General features: G+C 50.9%; 1 protein-coding gene across 1 annotated transcript; it reads left to right on the plus strand.

Moving 5' to 3' along the window:
• Positions 1-5564: 5564 nt before the first annotated feature.
• On the plus strand, positions 5565-25568 carry LOC309683954 (olfactory receptor 5AP2-like; the record flags this gene model as incomplete). Its single annotated transcript, XM_082499924.1, has 4 exons — positions 5565-5727; positions 10976-11067; positions 11248-11402; positions 24539-25568. 4 exons carry the CDS (start codon positions 5565-5567, stop codon positions 25566-25568), a joined length of 1440 nt encoding a protein of 479 aa, XP_082356050.1.
• Positions 25569-26891: the final 1323 nt, after the last annotated feature.

Here is a 26891-nt window from a genome sequence, read left to right on the forward strand (position 1 = left end):
CTGAGAAGGTGAAACAGCCTCCGAGATTCAGTCCCCCCAGGAGAAAGCACCAAACCAGGTGCCCACAAACCAGGACTGTGCCGTGCCGTGGGAGGCAGTGAAGATGCAGCGGGCCCAGGGAAGGGAGACTGGAGAGGTGGGGGAGCTGCCTGAGGAGCCCCAGGACTCTGGTGCTGTGCTGGGGAGCAGGGCAGGCGGGGAGGCCGAGCGGGGCAGAGGCAGTGTGGGCGGGGGATGCCCCGCAGCTGAATGCAGGAGAGCCCGAGAGTGAGCGGGCTCTGCTGGCACTTGGGGCCAGCTCCAGCCCTGGGCTGGTGGGGAGGCTGAGAGCCCGCTCTGCCCGCCAGCAGCTGCTGTGGCCTTCCGAGGGGCTGGGGCTGTGGGGGGAGTGCCCAGAACCCCGCAGTACCCTGTGGCCAGCGCTGCTGTGGGGCCAGCCCAGACTGGGCTTCTCTGCTGGGCTGGGGAGAGGGCAGGGGAGGTGGGGGAGAGCCAGGGAGGCTCTGGACTGGTTGGGAAAGTGCCCAGGAGAGAGCAGTTCTTCCAAGGTCTGGGCCACATAATAATACACTGGACCAGAACGATACATAATGGTCTAACACAAAAGGTAGAAAAGGTGGAGAGCAACGGACCAGAACACAGTAGTCTGCCCGGTCCCCATGGTCTTGCTGTATGAAGATAATAACGATGATCGGTCACTCCTGACAACATAGCATGGTTACATGGACCATCTTTTAACAATAAACAATCCCAACTTATATGATGGGACATCACTGCGTTACTGGGGACAGAATCGGGAGTATGGAATAGCTACTACCGATGACCTGAGCAAATTGGAACGCCCACTACAGTCCTCTTTATCAGCCTTGGGAGCAAGTCAGTGTCTCTGATCAGACATTTTACCTTATTGGGAAGAAAGTGAAAAAAATGATCATCAATTAATTGCAAAAGCCCTCAGAGCAACCCAAGATAACACCTCTCTTGCCTTGAGTTGTATCCGAGCACACTTGTGGATACAGCCTATGGTAGCAGCCATTCTTAAAGAAGGAGGAGGAGGAACCCTACCACTGAAACTTCTAAATTGATTTGGGACAGTGCCTCAGAATTTGAAAAGCAGTTTCAATCCTGGTGGCAATTAATCAAATTCACTTATCACATGGAAAGTGATAAGATTATTGCCTTCATCCTCACAATACGCAATGCTTCGGTGTGCACTATATATACAATCACTGCATTAGGACTAAATCACAATGGAACTGTACTCTGTCCCTTAGAGCACAGAGCGTGGTCTCATCAAAAGGAGGAAAGTGGCAAACGGTTGGTGTCAACGCATGCATTGTGAGACACCAACAAGGTTTCATTTGAGAAAATAACACTCTTGAAGCTGAAGACATCTGTTAAGATACAGAACAAAACATCTGCCACTTTGAAATCCACCCAAATGAGATTCCTGAAAGCGTTGTCATAGACATTGGAAAAGGACATGTCTGCATGCAAACAGTGTGTGAATCTTTATTGATAGCTGATCTTGCTTCCAACATAACCAATCAGCTCAACTTATGTGTATGCAACCTGTCCATGATTGTTGGCTGTGATTTTCATTTCTCTGTACCAATAACTATTCATGACGATTTGTCTTTTGATTACATGTTATATCACCAGCTACAGCCCACACCTATCAGAATGAGTCTAAGTATAATCAAACAACTCCTTCACCACCCGGATTTAATCAACCTTCTACAACGAACACGAGGGACTGGATAAAAAACTATTATCACAGGCTACGGAGATGTTGAAGAAATACACTGAGTGTTAAAAAGTGTCAAAGGAGGACAAGAACACCACTGGTGGGAAGTCCTGTTTGGATGGTCTCCAAGGGCAACTGGAATACCAAACCCGGTGTTACAGCCTATCGTGATCTTACTGACTGCTGTTATATTATGCTTGCTGTTAAATATTGTCTTATACATTGCAGTTTGGAGGATGGCTAAACAAACTGCATTCCTGCAAAAATATCCCTGTGTATATAATGCCACTTAACCACATTTAACAAAATGCTGTGGAACTAACCAAACAAAAAGTCTCCCTCAAATTCTACTTGGACTGAGGCATTCCCTGTTTATAGGCATAGAGACAAAAGGCAACAAAACAGCAGCTCTACGGACGAGGTAAATTAACGTTAGTCACAGGGCAGATTGTGGTGGGGAACCCCCTCTCTTTCCAGGCCACTTGGTACGTGGCGTGATTTCCTCCCCACCTGAGCCACAAAATAACACACTGGACCAGAACAATACATAATGGTGTACCATGAAAGATAGAAAAGGTGGAACACAATGGACCAGAACACAATAGTGTGCCTGATCCCTACGGTCCTACACTTTGGAGATAATAAGTACAACCCATCACCACTCACAACATATGGGTCGTGACCACAAAGAAAGGGAATACCAGGACCCCAAGTCCTTGCAACTTCTGGGCTTGCGTACTTTCTGGTTGAAAGTACTGGAATATTGCATTGTCTGAGCTGGTCCGGACTGGAAAAGTATCTGACAAAAGTCAATTCTCCCAAATCCTACAAATAGTGATTCTAGTAAAGACCCTTTGAGCTCTTCTGGATCGCAGTGGGCTGTGGCCAGGATCTCCTCTGAGTGGGGACACCGCTCAGGCTGACACCCCGAGGACTAGAAGGCCAGGGTGAGAGAATCCCTCTCGAGCCTCAAGTATTGCCCTTAGAGGAACACCGATGCATCGTGAGTATTTCTCCTAAACTCGGGAAAGGGAAATTGTGACTATAGGCTAGCCTCTCTCCCACCCACCCCTCCACCTATGTGTTTGTGATATACACATTAGCTTTATGGATGTGGATATTCTGCTGTTTGTCCATGTACACGTAGGAGTTAAAAGTGGTACCTGTTGGCTCGTTAGAGCCATTATGAAATTATGAGCATTATAGCTAATATGCTATTATGAAATTCCTGATTCCAGGAATCAAAGACCTCTGTCTGTGTGGGGGTGTGTGTGCATGTGTACTTATATGCTTTCCTCATGTATTATGTATTAACTTGAGACGTGTGCTCTTGCCCATATGTATATGTATTGATTTGGAATACTCTATAGTACGTTAGTGTGAATCTTGCCATCTTCGAATCTGTAGCTAAGTCGCTGTTCGATTATCTTGTCAAATCACTTTGCAAACCTCTACATTGGTTAATGATTAAGTGCTGCTAAAATTCCATCTCTTGATCTACCTTAAATCACTAATAAATTTTTAATCACTATAAATCGTAACTGTGTCAAATATTTCCCTCTGCTCTAACAAACCCATGGGGAGGCTTGCTCTGGAATGGCCCTCCGTGGGGCCAATTAATGCTCCAACACACTTTGGCGTTTGATGCTGACTTTAACTCCTGGACAGGTTGTTCACTCTCAGTATCTGAGGTTCATGGGCTCAGCACCAAATACACCATGGGGCTCGTTAAAGTGCAGAAAGCCCAAATGAGCAACATCTCTTCCGTGATTTTCTGCAGGGCTTCCAGGCTTGTACAGCTAATTGGAGAGGTCTCAGGAGTCTACTTACAGTGGAACATTTCAATGAGAAATTGGTTTTAATTTTGAAGCATATTTTATTTTATGTTTTCAGATTACAGAAGTGCTGGCAGCTTTCTCCAACTGATACTGAAGCAGAGGGTGTTCTGAGGATGTCTGCAGAGGCAGCAACAGCTGTCCCCTCGGGGTCCCCCATTGTATGTACAACTTTCCTCCCCACCTCCCCAACCCCACCACTTCTCTCGGGGGCCGCCTGGGACTTACATTCTTTTCCTACATCACATTTCTGCACTGAACTCTGTAGATGAATGTTACAGCTTCTTTGTACCAATTCCCGCCTGATTTAACCTGAGACTTGGCAGTAAATAGACACAGGATTATTATTAATTTTGAACAACCACAATTAAATATAATTATAAATTAACAATTAATATATTATAATTAATTACAAATTAATTATATTATAAAACAATATATTTTAAAATTAATAAATAATAAAATGAAGTAACACTTTTCTCAACTGCATGCCAGGTTCAAACCTCCAATAAGGTCCATCTTCCTCAAGCAATGACCATACATGACACATTTTAGATAAGAGAATAGGAAATTGTAAATATACACACAATTAGTGAGTTGGCTTAAGAGTTAATTCAGCAGACTACCAGAAAACAGGCAACCTTTTAGGTCCCTGAAGGTCAAAGTGTCAACTCCCTGAAGATCAAAGCAGTGAGAGATGACTGAAGGAACCATGTGGAAGGGGAGGTCAAAAATCCTGAGGACTAGGGAAAGAGCACATGGCCAGAAAATATTGAACATATAATGAAATTCTCCATTTGACATGACTCAGGGAAAATTTATTAGTTTTACTAGGAGTATTCAATCACTTCAGCAAGTGACAAAGTGCTCACAGCTTTTTAAATCTTGACAAAATTTCTGAGGTGCTCAGGCAGAGCTCAGCATCCACTCTTGGCTAAATTCCCAGCCCAGAGCCTTGTCACCAACTCATGTCTCTCGCGATCTCCCTGCCCATCTTCCTGTGGTCTCATCTACCTGGCTGCCTCTGCCTCCTGATCCCATGCCCACCTTTAGCAAATGAAGTTGGGGTGTTGTGAGCAACATTTGACAGTCAAATAAAAAATCATTTGTCGATGTGGAAAAAAATACTGAGTCACGTCTGAGAACAAAAAATGAATCTGTGTTCCATCATGTGCTTGTTAACATCATCACACTTAGCAAAACTCTTCCTCAAAGACAATCTCTTCTAAAAGTCCCTCTGCAACTACAGTTGCTGCACACTAACAAGCTCCCAGGGGAAAGTCACAGGGAGTGGCACGAATAAAGAGGCTTGGAGGTTTAGCAGGGTCTGCTGAGGCTGTGGGTGATGAAGCTGTTTGAGGAAATTGAAGAGGGCTTCCCTGGGGGCTGATTGGAGCAGAAATTCAGAGGCAATGATTTTGGGATGACAAAGAAAGCAGACAGAGACATCCTGTGTCATGTAGCCCCTTGGATGTGCCCTGTCAAGCCAAGGGGCCCAGTGCTGATCCCCAGCCCATGAAATGGTGATGCTTTTGGTCATCAGGAGCTGAGGTTTCCCTCAGGTCACCTCAAGGGCAGAAGCACGCAGAGTGCCTACACCTCTTTGCTTCTCAGACCTGGCACTTCCCAGCTCACCCAAAACCTTTGCCTCTACCCTAACCCGAACACCTAACCTGGAGCTCTCATCTTTAGCCCTTCCCTGAACACTAATGCCAAAGCTGAAACCCTCACCACGTGCCTCAAGCCTAAACCCTAACCCAACTCCCTCATCCTGTCCCTCAATCTCCCTTCCTCTTCAACCCCTCTTGTAAGCCTCACTCATGTTTCCCAGGAGGTAGAAGGAGGGGAAGGATTGTGAGGTTTTGGAGGGACAGGGCAGGGAGCTGATATCAGAGATGCCGTGCTAAACCTCCGACTTATAAAGAAAAAGGAAGGACTGGTTGGGGAAGTGAAGGCTACGGGCAGCCTTGGCTGCAGTGACCATGAGTTGGTGGAATTCAGGGTCCCGCAAAGAGGGAGTGGGGCAACAGGCAGGACCAGAGCCCTGGACTTCAGCCCCTCTGTTTAATGGGACAAGGAAGCAGGTGATGAAGGACATGGCAAAGTCCAAAGGAGCCAGTGCCTTCTTCACCTCCATCTTTACTGGTAAGACCAGCCTTCAGCAATCAGTCTCCCCCGAGACCAGAGGGAAACTATGGAGCAGGGAAGGCTGACCCTTGGCTAACTCACAGGGAATCGCAGAATGCCAGAACGGTTGTGGGTGGAAGGCACCTCTGAAGGGAGGGTGTAAAGGCAGAGACAAGCTCTTTTCACTCTTGCCCAGTGACAAGACCAGAGGTAACGGGCACAACCTGAAACACAGGAGGTTCCCTCTGAACATCTGGAAACACTTTTTGACAGTGAGGGTGACTGAGCGCTGGCACGGGGTGTCCAGAGAGGTTGTGGCCTCTCCCTGCTTGGAGACATTCAAAAGCTGTCTGGACAGGGTCATGGGCAACGGGCTGTAGGCAGCCCTGCTTAGAGAAGGGTAGAAGGTTTTGGGTCAGACACCAGAACACAAGAGGCTAATGTCTTAGCTGAGATGAGATGAATCCAAGTTTTGGTTTGTGAACCAAGGAGGAGATGGAGGGAGGTTTCCAGTAGGCAAGAGCTGAGGTGCTGACAAAAAGGGAGACCATGGACAGGTGAGGCACAGACTGTGGAAAAGGCATTGTGCTGTCCCTGCTTGGAAGGGATCTTGGGCATGGCCCTGAAGACCTGCACACAGGACAGCACAATGAAACAAAACACCTAAAAGCCCAAGAAGGCCAAGAGCATCCTTGCCTGTATGAGGAATAGCGTGGCCAGCAGGACTAGGGCAGTGATTCCCCTGTACTCGTCACTGGTGACGTCCCACATCAAATACTTTGTTCAGTTTTGGGCCGTGCACTTCAAGAAAGGCCTTTAGGTGCTGAAGAGTGTCCGGAGAAGGGCAACCAAGCTGGTGAGGGGTCTAGAGAACGTCTTATGAGGTGCAGCTGAGGGAACTGGGGTTGTTTAGTCAGGAGAAAAGGAGGCTTGGAGGAGGCTTTATCTCTCTCTATAATTACCTGAAAGGAGGTTGTAGAAAGGTGGGGGTCGGTCTCTTCTCCCAAGTAACAAGTGATGGCACAAGAGGAAACATCTTCAAGTTGCGCCAGGGGAGGTTTAGACTGGGCATTAGGAAAAACGTCTTCAGAGATGGAAGTGATGTAATCACCACCCCTGGAGGTATTTAAAAGACCGGTAGATGTGGTGCTGAGGGCCATGGTTTAGTGGTGGCTTTGGCAGTGTTAGTTTGATGGTTGGACTTGATGATCTTGAAGGTCCCTTCCAACCTAGATGGTGCTATGATTGTATGAAAAGCTAAACAGAGACTAAACCCAAGACCCCAACCTCCCTGAGGTGGCATTCTGAGCAGGAAAGCTTGAGGGTCTTTGGGAATTTATCAGAAGAACTGGTCCATGGCATTGCCTTGGTGGACTGGTATGGAAAAATATATTAGCGTTGTGCAGCAGAGCATGGAAAAAACTGCTGCGCCAGGCTGCTGTTGTCATTTTGACACAAGTCCTGCTGCTCATCAGGGTCTCACAGGACAAGGGTTTGCAGATGGCAACCTAGTGGTCGTAGGCCTTGTGTCATGTTTTCAGGCCAGCCAGCAAATAGGACCAGGCAGCCTCTCTCTCAGCCCCCCTTCTACCCTAGAGGGGTAGGGAGAAGAGAGAGAAAAAGATGAGAAAGGGGAAAAAAACCACCCTTGTGGATTAAGATAAAGACAGTTTAATAGAACAATAAAGGAAAATAACCCTAACAAGAATGGTAGAAGAATATGCCAGGCACATGTCGCTCTTGCTGCCTGGTGAATTGGTTTCCCAGAGCAATCCAAGCGGAAATCACAGATTCTTTGCACCAGCAAACCTCCATTTACACACTGAGCATGACATCATCATGTTATGTATGTGCCTCTTCCCAGATTCTGTGGGAAGCTGATAAAAATCCTTGACCAGTATAGACATCACTTAGCAACAGCTAAACCAATACGCATCATTGACATTCCTTTCATACCCAGTCTGAAAACACAGCAAAAATTAGAAAGAAAATTAACTCTGTTACACCGTGACAGTGAGAAGAGCGCACTAAGCTCACACCAAAGAGACAAAGAGAAAGGCCTGTGCAGCACATCCCGTGTAAGAGATGGCCCTGGTGTCCCAGAGGGAACTGCCCATGGATTTGGGGAGAGTGGTAGAGATGGTGCCAAGGTCCAGCAGGGAGAGGCTGAGGAGGAAGGAGTACATGGGGGTGTGGAGGCGGTGGTCTCAGGCTATGGCTGTGATGATGAGGGGGAAGGGAATACTGCTTTAGCCCGAGGGCTTCCAGCTTGGGATGAGACGCCTGCATTCCCTCAGCTGAATCGCTGCCCTGCACAGGGGAAGCCAACCCCTCCCTGTCCCACCCTGTGTGTCCTTTCATTTAGGGCAGTAATGGCATTTCCAGAGGGGAACATTTACAGCCTTTGCAGGCAACCACACTCTGCTGTGACAAACCATGCTGCTGGAGTCAGTCTCTCTGCTCTTTAGAGAGGGACAATTGGTGATTCCTTCTGCTGACTGCAAAGGACATTCCCCAGGGGTGACCTGGAACACCAGGGATATCTCCAGGGAGCTGGGGCGGAGACAGTGACCCCTTGGGCTGGGTCTCTTCTCCTGAGCTGATCCAGGCTCCTAGGACAGGGGGAGCTGGTGGCAACCGGGCAGTGCTGCGCTGAGACAGCTCTGCCCAGGAGCAGCTCCTCTGCAAAGCCCAGCAGGGCCGGGGGCACTGCCTGCAGGTGACAAGGGGAAAGGAGATAACACGATTTCAACAGCTCTCTGAAGCGGGAAGACAGCTTAAATCTCACTGCAGGAGAAATCCTCCACCTGCCCTTAACATGGTAAGTCTCTGGCTGCAGGGCAAGGCAGAGGAGAACCCTGGAGGGCTCCTCTAGAGCTGGCCCAGCTCATGGCTGGGAGGATGTGTCTCAGTGTTTCTGCCGGCTTCTCTAGCGCAGAGGAGGAGGATATTTTCTGGAGCCGTTATTAGCTGCCAAAATAGCCAGAAGGACAGGGCATGCCACCTCCCTTCTGCCAAGGATGGCTGCTGGGGTGGGAAGCCACGGGGTGCAGCCCAGGGTGCCCCGGGCTGTCCTTCAGAGCTGTGTCTCTCCACCCCTGGGAGCTGTATGCCGCGTCAGGGACTCTGCTGCTGCCGCCGGGCTCAGCACTCAGCCTGCCCAGGGAGCTCCCCACGGCGCTGCAGGGAGAAGCTCTGGGTAGACGGAGTGACCCACGGCAGGGCAGGGTCCTTCTGCCTGTCAAGGGGGTGATGGGTGGGTCAGGGCTGCTCTTAGCCCCTGCTCACAACCGAGACTTGTCTGGAGGGGACTTTACATGAGTATGACCAGGGCAGCCTTGTCTTGCTCAAGCCTGTTCTTTCTTGAAGCTGTGCTTGGAGTTTTCGCTGGTTTGTCTGCATGGGAATGGAGATAAGGCTGGCTGGCTTAGAAAAGGGCTGGGGCTCCTAAGCCACCACTCTGAGGTTTACGAGGAACCTCAGCAAGTGCCTTCAGCACCCATCAGTCTGCACATAGCACCAGCATCCCCTTTCCAGCTTCCTCAGGCTTTGTGACATGCTGGTTGGCTCCTGCTACCGTGGAGATGCCCATGGGCAGTGCCCCTCCTTTGGGAGGTGTCTGCAAAGCAGAGCTGAGCCCGCAAAGGGTGGGATGAGGTCTGTGAGTGATGAGGGGGCACAGAGGTGGGGACAGAGAAGCAGCTCCCAGCAGGGACAGGTTTAGGAAAGAGAGACGTAGGGAGGGAGGGAGAGGGTGCTGCTACCAGAAATGCCGAGGGAGGGGGGATTTGGGCACCTTCCTGCCATCCCCAGCAGGGCAGAAGCCTTCCCCAGAGCAAAGCCTCTTTCTCCTCTCCCACCCAGCAGAGCCTCTGCCCTCCAGGCTGTGGCTTTTCTGCCTGAGTAGCCTCCTCAGCAGCCCCACCCCTGGGGAGGAGAAATTCCTGAGTGACCATCTGCCTGTCCCTGTCCTGCCTGCCTTGGCAGGGACATTGAGGCATTTCTCCATGTTTCCCCGGCTCTCTGTGCTGCCTTTTCCCACCGACTGCAGGCTCTGAGCGCTGCCATGGGAGGGTCTGGGACTGAGTTCACATACACCCCCACCGCCCTCCACCCCCACCTCAGGACACCCCATCTTTAGGATATTCCTCTCTTTCTTGGGGGTGGGAGGGGCTGCTGGGCTGCAGGCTGCTCTCCATCAGCTCACCACTCTGCCATAGCATCTCTGTGTCATCTGGGAGCCCCCTGGAGAAGACACATCTCCTCACTCAACACTAAGGGACAGCCCCTTTACATCTCAGGACCCACAATATTTCACTTCCAGTACAGCAGAAATGCAAAAAAAAATCTGTTTTAAAAACAATCCTCCATTGTGGTGGGGCAACTCGAACAAATTAAACAAATCAAAATCTCCAGAGTTCTATGCTGTAGTTGAGTGAATTGGGAGCAACAATGGTAAAAAGCTCTTCTCTATCAGAAGCAGATTTCATCTGAAATCACCCTGTGTTCCTGTTGAACATTTGCTGCATGGCACAACTGACTTCTCCAGAGCCCTCAGCAGCACCCCTGCTCTCCTGGCAGCCTCAGCCAGTACCAGTCGCAGCTCAAGGAAAAGGGAGCTGCACAAACGTGTTAGTGAAAAGACAGAGGCATTTTGAGGGATTTCTAAAAAAAATGAAGTAGGTTTTCCTCAGAGAGGTATACCCTAACTCGTCACTGTCTTTTCCTCACTGGACACGACCCTGTGGCAAGAGGCAACAGATGGCCAACAGCAGCTCCATCACCCAGTTCCTCCTGCTGGCATTCGCAGACACACGGGAGCTGCAGCTCTTGCACTTCTGGCTCTTCCTGGGCATCTACCTGGCTGCCCTCCTGGGCAACGGCCTCATCATCACTGTCATCGCCTGCGACCACCGCCTCCATACCCCCATGTACTTCTTCCTCCTCAACCTCTCCCTCCTCGACCTGGGCTCCATCTCCACCACTGTCCCTAAAGCCATGGCCAATTCCCTCTGGGACACCAGGACCATCTCCTATGGGGGGTGTGCTGCACAAGTCTTTCTGCTGGTCTTCTTGATTGGAGCAGAATATTCCCTTCTCACCATCATGGCCTATGACCGCTATGTTGCCATCTGCAAACCTCTGCACTACGAGACCCTCCTGGGCAGCACAGCTTGTGTCCACATGGCAGCAGCTGCCTGGGGCAGTGGCTTTCTCAATTCTGTTCTGCACACTGTTACCACATTTTCAATACCACTCTGCAAAGGCAATGCTGTGAACCAGTTCTTCTGTGAGATTCCGCTCCTCCTCAAGCTCTCCTGCTCAGACTTAAACCTCAGAGAAGCCGGGCTAATTGCAGTTAGTGCATTTTTAATCTTTGCTTGTTTTGTTTTCATCATGCTGTCCTATGTGCAGATCTTCAGGGTGGTGCTGAGGATGCCCTCAGAGCAGGGACGGCACAAAGCCTTTTCCACGTGCCTCCCTCACCTGGCCGTTGTCTTCCTGTTCATCAGCACTTTAATGCTTGCCTACCTGAAGCCCCCCTCCATCTCCTCCCCAACTCTGGATGTGGTGGTTACTGTTGCATACTCAGTAGTGTCTCCAGCAGTGAACCCCCTCATCTACAGCATGAGGAACAAGGAGCTGAAAGACTCGTTGAATAAACTCATCCTACCGGTGGTACTTCAGAAGCAGTGAAATGCACAAGTCATCTCCAGTTTATCTTAGACAGGTGGTATGCTTTGGGTGTTTTTTCCTTGATAATCATGGTCATGCATGAGTTATTGCATTCATCCCACTTCTCCAGGGACAGAAAGCCTGTCTGTCTCACCCAGAGGCTTTCTGTAAATCTTCCTGGTTCCAGATAAACTGCTTCCAGTTTATCGATGCCTCTCTTGAATTGTAAGAAGTTAAAACCTGGGAAACATTCTGAATGTGGTCTGACAAGAGCTGAGCAGAGAGGGATAAAGATTTCCCCTGGCTGTGCTCCTGCTTATACAGCCCAGGATACCTACAATCCAGGGCCTTGTATCAGAGCTGAAAGCCAGCCAGGCAGTCCGTAGCCTCTGTCATTGCAGCGGGCTACCCAAATCGAGGGGCAGGACCTTGGATTTGTACTTGTTGGCTGTCGTAATGTCCCTATCAGCCCATCGCTCCAGCCTAGCTAGGTCCCTCTGGATGGCAGCCCTGCCCTCTGATGTAGCATCTGCTCCCTTTGATTTGGTGTCCTCCAGAGCAGGGCTGAGTGCGAATCCCTGCATGGGGCACCAGTGGGGCCGCACAGGGACCAGGCACTGGGCGAGGCAGCCAAAGCTGATGGGGACATCAGAGAGCATTGAAGGCTGACATCGGAACTGTGTCAGGGGACATCTCCCCACCCCGAACACAACTGCCCCGTGGGGTTTCTGTGCAGGGGGGGCATGGGACCACATTTAGGGCAGCAGGGCTGGGCCAGCGAAGGGACAGGGCACTGACAGGGGACACAAAGCAGCCAAAAGGAGGTGAAAGCAGGGACAGGCCACAGAAAAGGGATTGATATTTATTGCCTTTGTGTCATGGGTGTGTTTTTTGAGAAGGCAAACCTCAAAACCTGGAGTTGTTGGTTGCAAGGGAAGTCAAGAGCAAACACAAGAAGGAGCACATATTGTCAGGAACATCATGAAATCCCACAAGGACAGATGCCAGCTTCTGCCCCGTCAGTAGACTAACCTTGGCAAAGGCAAAGGCTGAGGGCTGCCTGGCTGGGGAGCAGCCCTGTGGGAAATGTCTCGTTGGGCAGCAGGCTGGACAGGAGGCAGCCATATGCCCTGGCAGCCATGAAGGCCAAGAGCACCTTGGTCTATAGGAGCAGGAGCACGGCCAGGAGACTGAGGGAAGGGACTCTCCCCCTCTACATGGCATTCATTAGGGCACATCCAGAATACCTTGTCTAGCTTTGGCACCCCCAGTACTGAAAAGGTGTGGGCAAGTGGAGCAGGTCTGGGGAAGGGCCCTAAAAATTCTTGGGGATGGGTGGGGCTGGATCACTTTCCTTGTGAGGGAAGTCTGAGGAAGCTGGGTTTGTTCAGCATGGAGGAGGCTGAAGGGAACCACAGCAGGGGGGGCTCATCCTCTTCACCATGCGGCCACCCAAGCATTGGAACAAGCGCTGGTCACCCTGAGAAGTCATGCAGTCCTCCATTCTTGGAGGTTTTCAATACTCAACTGGATCAAGCCCTGAGCCAGCAGGTCTGGCTGAATACCTGACGCTGCTTTGTGTAGGAAGTGTGACTACAGACCTCCCAAGGTCTACTCTGAATGAAAATGATGGAAGCACCCTCAGTGAGTTTGCAGACGACAGGAAGTTAGGCGGGAGTATTGGTCTGCCTGAGGGTAGGATGGCTCTAAAGTGGTATCTGGACAGGCTTGATCCATGGGCTGAGAACAATGGTATGAGGTTCAACAAGGCCAAGTCCTGCCCTTGGGTCACAACAACCTCATGCAGCACTACAGGCTTGGGGACGAGTGGCTGGAAAGCTGCCCAGCAGAAAAGGACCTGGGGGAGGGGGCGGGTGTTGGTTGACAGCCGGCTGAATATGAGCCAGCAGTGTCCCAGGTGGCCAAGAGGGCCAAAAGCATCCTGGCCTGTATCGGGATTAGTGAGGCCAGCAGGATGAGGGCAGTGATTGCCCCCCCGTCTCAAGTACTTTGTTCAGTTTTGGGCCCCTTGCTACAAGAAAGACATTGAGGTACTGGAGCATGTCAAGAGAAGTGCAACGAAGCTGGTGAGGGGTCTGGAGAAGAAGTGTTATGAGGAGTGTCTGAAGGAACTGGGTTTGTTTAGCCTGGAGAAAAGGTGGCTGAGGGGAGACATTATCAGTCTCTAAAACTACCTGAAAGGAGATGTGTGAGCCGACTCGGGCTGGACACAGGAACAACCACAAAACCACGGGTGAAAGACAAAGAACCAATTTAAACTCAATACCACGCAAATCAGGGAATCTCCAAAGTAACACCCGGGCAGAGGGACGCGAGCAGGGCATGCAGGCACCGCAGAGCAGGAGAAAGTCCTTGTTAGCAGGAGCGTGTGAGCTTCGACTTGCTGTTCTCACCTGCTTTTCAAGGGTTCAAGTAGTGGTAGTTTTCCACTGTGCTTTGAGCTTCTTCAACAACAAGGCAGTGATCTCAGGTATGCCAGATAAGGTGTCCCTGAGTCCATCCCAGGCTTACGTTATCTAAGTGTGGATGTTCTACTTGTGAGCACTCAAGGCTGAACAACAATTAGTGTGATACATGTGTTGTCCAGCAGCCCAAGTGGGAGTCACTTGAGCGTGTTTACAATCCTCCTCGCCAGTCTTCCATTATTTTCCCATAGGAGGTTGTAGCAAGGGGGAGTCAAACTCTTCTCCCAAGTAATAAGCGAGAAGACAAGAGGAAATGGCTGCAAGTTATGACAGAGGAGGTTTGGATATTAGGAAAAATGTCTTCACAGAAAGGGTTGTCATTTTGTGGAATACAATGCCCAGGGAAGTGGTGGAATCACCATCCCTGCAGGTATTTAAAAGACGGGTAGACATTGTGCTTAGGGACATAGTTTAGTGGTTTAGTGGTGGTTTTGGCAGTGTTAGTTTGATGGTTGGAATCAATGATCTTAAAGGTCCCTTCCAACCTAGACAATTCTATGATTCTATGGTTCTATGACATTTCCGTTGAGTAACAAGGTTCAGTGTGGACCCCTTGCTTTCTAAACTCCTTTTTGAAGCCTAGGTCTGGCTGGATCCAATCTTAGTCTCAGATTTGGTCGATGGTTCGTGTCTAATGGAATTATTCTTACAACATTAATAATATGTGGGTAGCTATATGGATTCGCAGTGTGTCAGAGTATTAATTCAGCATGCTATCAGTCACTTACTGAGGATCCATCGTGGTTAAGGGATCTCTCCGCCTTGGGTAAGGAAGGATCTCTCAGTCTCAGATAAGGAATCTCTAACCTTGAGAGGCGTCCCTGCTCAAGGGGAGAGTCACCTGCCGTGCTGTCCGCCTGCAATCCAGGGAGAGTTCACACTGAGCCCATCCTGATGGTAATATTGATGGAGTGAAGTAGTTGGCTGCTCATCAAAAGTATAGACAAGACAGTTGTGTTTCACTCTGGTATCTTGTTCTGAACATTGGTTAACTTGTACTTTTGGTTTTGAAACCACCTAGGTGGTCAATGAGTCAGTGGTCGTGGTCTCCCCCTGCCGGAATTACCTTTTATCCACTTCTCCTCTGATCTTGGCAGTTCCAAGTGGTTTTCTGGGTTTGCTGACCAGGCCTACAGTTCATCACTCTCTTGACAGGAATACCCTGCTTATCAACAATGCTACATTGTCTGCTGGTATGTTCCTTAATTGAATTGTAAATAAATCACGTCTAATTACTATTCCTCTTTTTAATCTTAGGTAAATAATGAAATAGGGTTGGGGCAGTACAGAAGACTTGAGCAGCAGCAGGTTTCCTTGGTTGCTTCAATTACATTTTACATTCCGTTTTTCTGGTTTACGTCAGTGTTACTACAACATCATCATATTTTGAAGCTCCTCAGTACCCAGTTCTTGCCCAGTCCCAGCCACGTCCCATGTGGGGATTCACAGACAGCCCTGTTTGAGAGTCTACTGGGGTCTGGGCCAGGAGAGAGCTGGGGCAAGGCTGGACGTTCTCCTGATACAGGCACTGGAGATGGTCGGTGAGCCAGACTGGGGGGTAACAAAGGCCCTGGGCCATCTTCCCAGTGTGTCTATGCCACCAAGGGCACAGACCAGCCTTCTCTCTCCTGCACCTCCACGCCTTTGAGCCCTTCCCCAAGCCCTGGCTCTGCACCACAATTGCTCTGGTGTGACTCCTCACCCTGCGTGGTCACACAGGACAAGCCAGACACTGAGGATTTTTACTCCTGGGCACTTTCTAGCCCAGCCCGGCTCCATCCCAGCTCTCTCCCAGGTCCCCTGGCCTCTCTCCATCCCAGAGATGGCCCCACAGCAGTGCCTGCCCCAGGGTGCTGCAGAGCTCTGGGAACTCACTCCAGAGCCCCAGCCCCTCGGGAGGGCACAGCAGCTGCTGGGGGGCAGAGCAGGGCCAGCCCCAGAGATGGGGGGCATCTGTGGCACAAGGACAAGGCAGTCAGTGCCACCCTGTGTCCTCCTCTCCAGGCTATTCGGAGAGGTCGGCAGCCCCTCTGGGCCACCCCCTCTCCCCAGGCCAGTACAAGAGCCCTGGCCCTGGGGATCCTCAGGCAGCTCCTGCTGCCCCGGTGACAGAGCGGCCTGCCCCAGGCTGCTGCAGCCAGAAAGGTCTCTTCATTTCCCACTCATTCATACTCTGCTGATGGTGGGTCTCACAAAAAGAAGTTGCAGCTGCCTCATTTTATTTTTTTCTTTAAATACAAAGAGAGCCTGACTCTTATTTTACCCAAAGTCTCTGGGTCACACAAGACAGGTGGATACTTAACACGACAGGATGAGTAAAAGAATTTCTTTTCAGAAAAGATCATCACAAGGGGAAAAAAAGACAAAAAGGAGGAAAAAAAAGGGAAGGAATGCAAGGCTTGGCCCATCACAAGACACACTGGGAATCATTTGCAGAGGAAGGTACGCAGTTTGTGGCTACTGAAAAAATGTCTAATCCATTGCCTCAGGGCATCCTTGAGCTCCCGGTTCCTCATGCTGTAGATGAGGGGGTTCACTGCTGGAGGCACCACCGAGTACAGAACTGCCAGCACCAGATCCAGGGATGAGGACGAGATGGAGGGGGGCTTCAGGTATGCAAATACACCAGTGCTGATAAACAGGGTGACTACAGTCAGGTGAGGGAGGCACGTGGAGAAGGCTTTGTGCTGTCCCTGCTCCGAGGACATCCTCAGCACGGCCCTGAAGATCTGCACATAGGACACCACAATGAAAACAAAACATCCAAAAAAAGGAAAAGCACTAGCCAACAGAAGCCCAACTTCCCTGAGTTTTGAGTCTGAGCAGGAAAGCTTGAGGATCTGGGGGATTTCACAGAAGAACTGGTCCACAGCATTGCTATGGCAAAGTGGTAGTGAAAAAGTATTCCCTGTGTGCATTAGAGAATAGAGAAACCCACTGCCCCAGGCAGCTGCTGCCATGTGGACACAAGCTCTGCTGCCCAGGAGGGTCCCATAGTGCAGGGGTTTGCAGATGGCCACGTAGCGGTCGTAGGCCATGACAGTGAGAAGAAAATACTCTGCTGACATCAGAAAGAAAAAGAGAAAAACTTGAGCAGCACAACCCGAGTAGGAGATGGCCCTGGTGTCCCACAGGGAATTGGCCATGGATTTTGGGAGAGTGGTGGAGATGGAGCCCAGGTCGAGGAGGGAAAGGTTGAGGAGGAAGAAGTACATGGGAGTGTGGAGGTGATGGTCGCAGGCGATGGCAGTGATGATGAGGCCGTTGCCCAGGAAGAGCCAGAAGTGCAAGAGCTGCAGCTCCCGTGTGTCTGCGAATGCCAGGAGGAGGAACTCAGTGGTGGAACTGCTGTTGGACATCAGCTTCACAGGGAGCTGCCCAAGGAAGAGAAGTTATTGCCAGGTTAGGACAAACATTTTGCAATATAACTCATTATTTCTCATAGAAACGCTCCAGTTGTCTTATTCCTTAGTAGCACCTTTGTTCAGCTCCATTTCTGGAGCTCCTTTGGTTGCTGTTGGAGTGTGCCACGAGGAGCTCAGGCTCCACTGTGTGCTCCAGAGTACTCTATTCTACTCTGCAACGGGGCAAGGTGGGGATTTAGCTTTCCCATTCACAATTTAAGTCAGATTTTAGCCACTCATAATCATAAGATTACCAGGGGAATATTATTTCAGAGATGAAACTGTCAGCATCTTTCCTGTAGTCTGAGTGAACTGCTGCATCTGGGGAGATGCAAAAGCATTGCCTGTGGCTTAGAGCAGAGTGAGGAGAGCTGGTCTGTCCATCAGCCTTGTTCCTGGCTCCTTTGTGCTTGGTTTGACCTGGAGCACATTCACTCTTTGTTTGACCTGGAGCATGTTCACACTGTCATATTATGTCCCCAAAGAAACAGAGGACAGTGGAGAAAGGAGGATTCACTTACAGAGTGCAGATCTGCATGGCAGGACCCACAGGGTCGGTGTCTGAGCTGCAGCTGAAACCCCACTCCCCGGCAAGTTGAGGGGAAGCCCAAGGGCGGCACAGACAGGAGGGGGAGGAAGAAGGAGCATCAGCAGGGTTCTCTGCAAAGGCATGCAAGGTGAGGGAGAGCCTGCAGAGACGATGCTGGAGCTCTCTGTAAGCTGAGGCAGAGGGAAGTTGGTGTTTGTGTTGCTTCCCCAAGACTTTTGCATCTTTCAGCATAACAGCTGAAGAGTCTCTGTTCCCCACCCAAACCTGAAAGTTGAATTTTAATTCCTCCTTCATCACGCAGCCCACCCAGAGTAGAAAAGTCAAAGCACAGACTCCTTCACTTTCAGGTTACCCTCATAAATATTCCCCTTGAAAAGTCCCCTCGGGAACACCCTGGGGGTGATCTGGGGGTGTGAGCAGCCCTGCCCCACGCAGCACCCTCTTGACAGCAGAAAGATCCTGCCCTGCCCTGCCCTGCTGGGGATCGCTCCTTCCACCCGCAGCTTCTCCCCGCAGTGCCATGAAGAGCTCCCCGGACAGGCTGAGTGCTGCCCCTGGCAGGTGGCAGGGTCCCTGCCCTGGCACACAGCCCCTGGGGCACAGGGACCCTGCTCAGCAGGACAGAGCTGAGCACCCTTGGCTGCACACCCACCCGCACAGCCCTGCAGCCGTCCCCGGGAGAAGGCGGCCGGCATGCCCGTCCCTCTGATGGTGCAGCAGGGAAGCCCTGCTCTGCAGCGCGTCCTTCTCCACACTCAAATACTCTGAGCGCCGCCCCGCCACATCCTATCTACGCTCATTTTCATTGACCGGCAGCCAGAGACTTACTGTGTTCAGCGCTGAGCAGATTTCTCCCCCAGTGAACTCTCACCATCCTCCAACTCCACACTGCCTTTAACTCTCTCTCACTTCTCTCGTGTCTCTTCAGCGCCTGCAGGCAGTGCCTCAGCCCTGCTGTGCTTTTCCGGGGAGCTGCTCCTGGGCAGAGCCGCCTCTCGGCAGTGCTCCCACTTGCCGTGAGCTCTCTCCGTCCCAGGAGCCCGGCCCAGCTCAGCAGCAGAGGACCAGGCCAAGGCGGCACTTTCTGTGCCCCCTCTGGGCTCCCTTGAGGTGTCCCTGGGGCTCCAGGGGAATCTCCTGTGAAAGAGGCTGAAGCAATCACTGATGTTCCCTCCTTCATCCGGGAAGAGACTCTGACTTCCAGCAGTTTCATTTCTCCTCTCCGGGACAGAGTTAGCTCTAAATATCACCTTTCCTTGTCTCATCATTAGACAGGACACCCAGACAGTGCCAGGGAGGGATCTTCTTCACCCTGCTGAAAGAAGGGATGCAGCTGCGTCAATCAAGGCACCTCCTTCTGGGTTTGTAGTCCTGAGGCTGGAAGGGGACTCAGCTCCTCCCACGACTGCCACAACCCCACAGGTGGTGGGATTCCTCTTGCCCCAGTTCAGATGTGCCCAAAATAGGCTCCTGCAGGGGAGTTCCTTCTTTCATCTCCCATTGTAATTACTGGAGGTGGAGGCCAGGAGTGAGCTGTTCAGACACACACACCCCTGGTGACATGTGAAGTGCCAGAGGGGACCAACATGGATGCTGGAAGCTGAAAGCTCTAATGGAGCAGTTCATAGAGACAGGGCAGCGTCTGGGGACATTTTGTTGGGGCTGGTAGGAAATTCTTTTGGCCAACTGAAATGACAGCAGATGCCCACACGTACAAAAACTGAACCTGTAACTATTGCTTTTGTCCAGGACAGCCTATAGAGGTCTTCAGCTGACCAGATGGAGTCATGTGCCATTGGGGGAGAGAAGTCTCTCTCTTTCTGTTCTCCACCAGCTGTATTTTCTCCATGTCCTTTGAGTATAATGACAATGGTCTCATGTGCATCTCTTTATTACGTAACTGAATTCAGGGCAACTGCATCTCAATTTCATGGCCAAATACAGGCCTGCAGTGCTACGTGAGATGCCAGGGCTCTCCAGCACAAGTGCACACAGCTGACACGGACGGCTCAGGTCCTATAGAGGAACTCCATCCACTGACTGAAGCCCATCACTGCAGTGACAGAAGGTGTGCCTGTTCCCTACCCAGTAGATGCAGGGAACTGCATGAATACAAAGAACATCACACCAGGGTCTCCACTCAAGTGCATTCCCTCTCAAACCCTGATGGGGTTTCCCCCATCATTTAACCATCCCCTTGATGATAGAATCATGGATGAGGCCAATGATTTTCACAGTTTGCCTGTACCACAGCACGTCCACTCCCAAGGACATTTTCAACATCATCTCTTCCTTCCTGACATCAGCTTCTGCTCCACCACAGCCCCTCAGGCCTGCAGAGACACCACAGACAGCAGGCTCCTCTTCTGCTCCGACTGAACAGCCCATCCCCGTTTCTCTCTGGCTTCGGGGAAAGCACAGTTCGCTCTTTGTGTGGGCACCTGATTTCTTCCTTACATTGCCATCCGCCATCCACTCCAGCGTGTCTCTGCCGTGGAGCAAAGACTGTGCACACATGAGGTCTTGGAGGCTTGGTAGCAGGTTTCCCCATGGCAAGTCCACTCTCAGCCCTGGTGCCGCAGCCCAGACATGCACCGGTGCCCTCAGCTTGGGGCACAGGCAGGAGGAGTCCCACGTGCCATCTCTTCATTCACTTGAGGGGAATAACAACGGAGGTGTGTTGGGACAGCCCACGTGACTGGGGTGCTGTGATGAATGGGCAGAGGATGATCATGAGAGACAGGCTGGAAAGATCAGGAGGGGAGAGCTGTCAGTGCGAAGGAGATATGCTTAGATATGTGGAGCTCCTCTATGGGACCGACAAATGGAGTGAGCCCTTATGGCTGAGGGTAAGGGGAGAGGCTGGTAAGGGTGACGTTGTTGTGAGAGAAAAGAAGACCAGAGGGCTCATGACCTTGCAAAATGGCCTTATGTGCCAAGTGTGAGCATAATTTTCCTTAGTTTCTCAGGCCTTATGTGCCCCCCGAAGGGGTCTGTAATGACCTGGTGTTGACTGGAAAGGAAGCACAACAGTGTGCAGACAATCGTTGAGGTTTCTGGATGGTGTTTGGACACAGCTCGGGAGGTGGGTCTTTATAGCACAGCTGCCCGATGGGCCAACTATGGTGACCAAGAGCAGGTCATGGTTGTGGAAGCCAGTGTCGTCCTCAGCTGTCATTCCCTTAGCCTCGCAAGGAGTCAAAAACCTTGAGAATGTTTAACACCACAAACAGTTCGGTGAGGAGAGAGCTATTGGTGAGGCTTTGCAGCTCCTGGGCCCCTGACAGACTAACCAGGAGGTGTGTGTGTGGCTTAGCCCAACGATTGGCTACGTAAATGCTGAACCTCTCTTTAAGAAGTTGTAAGAGTGTGACAGGTCAGAGCTGTAGCTTAATTAGTACCTTAAGCCCAAATTACAGCTGTGATATTGAATAAAACTTCTCCTCCTTCCCATACATCATGTGGTCAGAGCGTTCCTGGCAAAGAACCTGGTTGGCTCAGTGGGAGCAGATGGCAGGTTCTCAGGCCCATAGCTCTTCAGATGAGCTTTCCTGCAGAGGACACAGCCAGGTGGGAGGCAGGAGCAGGAAAGAAGCTGTCTCCATTGCCACCATGCACCATTGCCTGAGTGCAGCCTGTGCAGTGAAGGTTCCAAAGCAGTGAGCTGAGGGAGCCCACTCAGGGCTCCACTGGCAGCTGGATTAGATGGGAAGGGTGGGCTCCAGCTGGAGGGCAAACACCATAGAGGTGGGAGTCAACAAATAGAAATGGGATGGGATAGCCTGGGCATGGGCTCCTGGGGCTGCGTCTGAGGCCTTTGGGTATGTGCAGTCTCTGCATGGAGAGAGAAACGCACCAAAAGCAATGAATGTCCAAAGAAAGGCCATAAACTGTGCTGGCAAAGGAGTTCCCCCTCTTCCTGGACCACCACCAACTGGATGAGGAGTGAATGTGCCCAGCTTGGACTGGGACCCCCAGCACCTTCCTTTCAGTGTGAGGCTCCCAAGATAAACTGTGATTCGATATCTCATGTCCATGGGAGCAAAAGCACAAACATCTGTGTCCTTTGGGCCTCCCTCTCCTGCCTTTCCAGCCAGGGCAGAGGAACAGGAGAGGGTTCTCCCAAAGTGGAAGCCCACCAGGACTGAAAGGAGCCATGCCCACTTGCTCCCCTTGGCTAGCAAAGGAGCAAGGGAGGCCCCTGTGCACCTCCTGTGCAGGAGAGAGGACTCCTATCTGGAAGGACATACCCACCACTCTGCTGCCTTCAGCTGCCAACAAAGCAGGTCCCTCTGCCTCAGAAGGTCTGAGGCTTTCTCATGCTCTGTGAGCTGATGCAGTCATCTGAAGGGAACTGAGGTGAGTGCAATTTCTGGGGATTTTCTTGTTCTGCTCACCAAATTCAGAGCAGCTCCTGGTTCAGTTTCCCTGCCTCAGTTTACATCGTGTTTCTGGGGGGTCAGCAGTGCCTGAGGCTGTTGACACAGTCTCCACCATCTCAGAGCTTCCATCCCACCAGGGAGACAATTATACTGATTCTACTCTCTGCAAATCCTCAGGGGCGACACGCTACAGTGGAAACCTTTAGAGTCTCCTTTCTGCTATAAACCCGGGCAGACTTGAGAGATGAGGGAGCCTTCAGGTGCTGCTGGAGACTCACCTTAACAGCTGCTGGGAGAAGAGGGCAAGGGCAGACTGAGGAATGAGCCCTGGTTCAGGGCTTGTGGTGAGGTCCAAGAAGTGAAGGTCATGGTAAGGAAGAGGCAGAAGGTAAGACGCTGAACTTGGACTTCATTGCCATGATCCATCAGAGCTGATGTCAGTGCTTCATGACGAGGACTGCAGGTTTGTGATGGGTGTGCGGGGGGCTGTTTAGGTCTGAGTGTTATTAGTCAGGCTGCTGGGTCTTCAAAGACAATAAATGAGAGCATCGAGATAAGAGTTTCAGCCCCGTCCTTTCCTGCATGTCTTCCCACCCCAGCTTCCACCTTCCACCAGAAAAACCCGGGCCCCCGGCTCTGCACAGTGACATCCCAGGGACAGCCCCGGGACACTTTCCTTCCTTAGCTGGGAAGGCGGGAGAGCATTTGGGTAGGTTGTGTGGGGCCACATTGCCTGTGCCCTTCACTTCATCCTTCACGGGGCTACTTCAATTGTCTCAAGATTTGGTTATTTTTTTTGTTGTTGTTGTTGATGGGTTTTATATGTTTTCTCACTCTCAGAATTAGGATTATGACCATGTAGTTTTTGGGTTTTTTTCCAGCTCTCAGCTTTGTCACTCCCCTGCAGTGGAGAGGGCTGGGGGTATCAGGCATTCTGAATAGTTTTTGGCAAACTCTCGGCACAGTTCCTTTGATTATCACCGCTGGAATAAGTGCATTCCAGCCCAAGAGGTGGGTGTGAGGCCCTTGGAGGGCACTGCTGTTGCACAGAGCTGTGTTTGTTGGGCATGAGCTTTCTCCAATCATGCGCTGAGGCATGTCCTGGCATTGCCAACGCCCCTGACCCTGATCGTATCCCACCTCAGCCCCAGCACCCTGCGGACACCCCGCTTAATGTCCTGCTTGCCCAGGCAGCCCCTCAAGCACAGCTGGCCATGCCGAAGTCCTGCTGCTGGGCTGGGATCTGCAGGCAGGCATCCTCAAACCCCTCAGGAACCACTGCTCGTGAGGGAAAAATGTGAAGCAACAGGTTCTGCCCAGCAGCTCCCAGTCACAGAGTCACAGAGCGGCTGGGCTTGGAAGCCACCCCAGCATATCAGCCTGTTCAGCCCCCGCTTCCTAAAAGCAGAGTCAGCTGAGGCAGGTGGCTCAGGACCATGCCCAGTCAAGTTTTTAATAGCCACAGGGATGAAACCTCTGCAGCCTCTCTGGGCAGCTCTTCCAGTATTTCACCACGCTATCTTTAAATTCCAATTTCCTGTATTTCAATGTGTTCTTTCTTCTTGGAACCACTGAGGAGAGCCTGGACTTGGCTCCTTTTGCCCTCCCATCCTTCCTCCCTGCACAACCTCTCCCATGTGCCTTGGCTCACTCCCAGTAACCCCTTCCCTATTTTGGGGTTTTTTTGATCCCTTCCTTGTCACTTTTTATGCCACATTTTGACCCGCAATGTGGTTTTCAGCATGCTCTCTGGCAGTCCCCCAGCACAGTGCTTTGGTCATCTGAGGCAGTAACTCCTGACTTGCGCTTTCTCAATAGGAGGGATTTGCCTGTTGGGTGGTGGGGAAGGAGTGGGGTGGGAATCCTTTCCTCCTCATGGGAGTGTTTCCGAGAGCTGTGGCCACTCACCTGCAATGTGCCCATCCCTTGCTTTGGCGGAAGGGTGGTGTCTGCCATGATGCTTCACACACTGGGCTTTTTTGGAGAGCAGGGTTTATTTTCTCTGGCACACTTTGTCTTTCCTGAGAGAAGAAGGATGTTGATCCTCAACACCTATAGCACATCTTCCACAGGCGTATGAAAGTTATGTGTTTCTGTGTGAGCAAATGCATATCATAGATTTATTGCACAGTGAGAAAGAAGAACTTCCATTGGGCAGATGGCCTCTAGAATCTGCAGACGGCCTTCTGGGTTGAGCATTCTTTACCTATCAGGAAGAACATTTGTTTTTCTACTTTCACGAGGCATGAAACACAAACTCATGTGAAGAGAATAACGCCCTACACAAAAAATTATTGAAGGTAAACACTGAAATGTGTTTCTTTCTCATAGGTCCTCTTTGGAGGAACTGAAAGATAAGGAAAGTTGCATGGCCAAAGGGGAAAGGGACAACGGGACATCATCCACCGATTTTGTGCTGCTGGGAATAAGTGATGTCCCCACACTCCAGAACCTGCTCTTTCTCCTCTTGCTTATGATCTACTCAGTCACCGTATTTGGGAACATCCTCATCGTTGTGCTGGTGGTGGCAGACCGGCACCTGCACACCCCCATGTACTTCTTCCTGGGCAATCTGTCCTCCTTGGAGACCTGCTACAGCTCCACCATCCTGCCTCGGTTGCTGGCCAGCTTCCTGACTGGGGACAGCAGCATCTCTGCACACAGCTGCCTGGCTCAGTTCTACTTCTTTGCTTCCTTTGCCACTACTGAGTGTTACCTGCTGGCGGCCATGGCCTATGATCGGTACTTGGCCATATGCCAGCCCTTGCTCTATGCAAGCCTCATGACCTGGAAGGTCTCTGTACACCTGGCAGCTGCCTCTTGGCTATGGGGATCACTGCTGCTGGTGGTAGTCACAGTTTTCTTTTCCCAGTTGCAGTTTTGTGGCCCCAAGACGATTGACCACTTCTTCTGTGAGTTTACTCCATTGCTGGAGCTTGCCTGCAGTGACACCAGAGTGTTGACATTCATTGGGCTCATCTTTGCCTTCCTGGACTTAATCTTTCCCTTCCTTTTCACACTGGGCTCATACGTGTGCATCATAGCTACCATCCTGAGGATCCCATCCAGCATGGACAGGCAGAAGGCCTTTTCCACCTGCTCCTCTCACCTCACCATTGTCACTCTTTTCTATGGCACCCTCATCCTTGTCTACATGGTGCCTAGAAGAGGCCCTCTGAGGCAGCTCAACAAAGTGTTCTCCTTTTTCTACACTGCCCTCACACCCCTGGTCAATCCCCTCATCTACAGCCTGCGGAACAGGGAGGTCAGGGAGGCAACCAGGAAAATAATCCGGAAGGCTCTGGCCTGCACCCACAGCTTCCTTGGTGGCACAGGCAAAAGACACTTCTTGTTCCTTTGAATAGGAAAGCTCTAGACACCAATTGGTTCTTCAGACGTGCATGCTACTTGTGGAGTGGCAGAGGGAAGAAAGAACAAAGTCCTTTTAGAGAAATACTATTGTTTAGATAGCAATGTTGAAAATGTCTTGGGTTTGCTTTTCCCTTGATAATAAACACCTTGGTAGACTTACATTTGGGAGCTGTTAAAGTGTTAAAGATTTCTTTGTTGATGGAGATAAGAAAAGATATTTGGCCTAATATGTGAACATTTTCTAAGGGCCATCACGAGGGCATCTTTCTTGCTGTGGGGTCCCAGGGTTAGAGTTATCTTCCCCCAGTGGTGCACATTTCAAGAGCATGAATCTTGCATGGCAGCCACTAATGAAGGTCTGCTTTCATTGCACTGCCAAGGAAAAATGGGCCATTCCTATTGGGTGGATCATGTCGAGTACAACCATGCACGTCTCCTCATTCCACTGGCCAGGCCCTGCTGCAGGCATGCCTCAGGATCCAGCTGGGGATGCAGCAGCTCAGCAGCTGAGTGAGAAGCCTTTGCTTCTCTTGCTGCAAAGGCAGGTGGAGAGGCTGGACTGACACAAGCACTTCCTCTTTATGAGGGCTAACACAAGATCATCACCTGCATCTCCCTCCCTCCACCTTTCCCTCCCCTCTTCCCAGGGAAATGAGCAAATCCCTGCTCCAGCTGTGCTCCTCTGGCTCCAGCTCAAGGTCTTCTCTCTTCACTGGGACACCTACTCCCTTGCCCCATCTCCTCCATTTGTGGAGGATCAGGCTTTCCACCTCAGCCCTCCTTCCCCACTGGAAAGCTTTGACCCAGTGTAGGGGGTCTGGCTGGGATGGAGCTCATTTTCTTCATAGCAGCCCGTAAGGTGTTGTGTTTTGGATTGGGGACCAAAACCATGTTGATAACACCCCCCTGTTGTAGCTTTTGCTGAACAGTGTCTGCACAGCATCCAGACTGTCTCTGATTCTCACACTGCTCTTACAGTGAGTAGGTTGAGAGTTTACAAGAAGTTGGGAGGAGACACAGCAAGGACAGCAGACCAAACAGATATGCAATGCCGTATAGCATCATGCTCAGCAATAAAATTGGAGGGGAGGTGGTTTTGGGTGGGTAGCCATTGCTTGGGGACTGCCTGGGCATTCGTGTACTTGTGGAAGGTGGTGTTTGACTTTACATCTCTTACTATCTTCTTGTTTATTTATTTTTTATTCCTTCTTCTTTTTATTTCCTTTGCGTATTAAACTATATTTATCTTGACCCATGACTTTCCTGACTTTTGCTCTTCCTAGTCTCTGCTCCCATTCCACTGGGGTGAGGG

This window comes from Vanellus vanellus, assembly GCF_965231255.1.
Source record: "Vanellus vanellus genome assembly, contig: HAP1_SCAFFOLD_35, whole genome shotgun sequence".
Lineage (NCBI taxonomy): Eukaryota > Metazoa > Chordata > Aves > Charadriiformes > Charadriidae > Vanellus > Vanellus vanellus.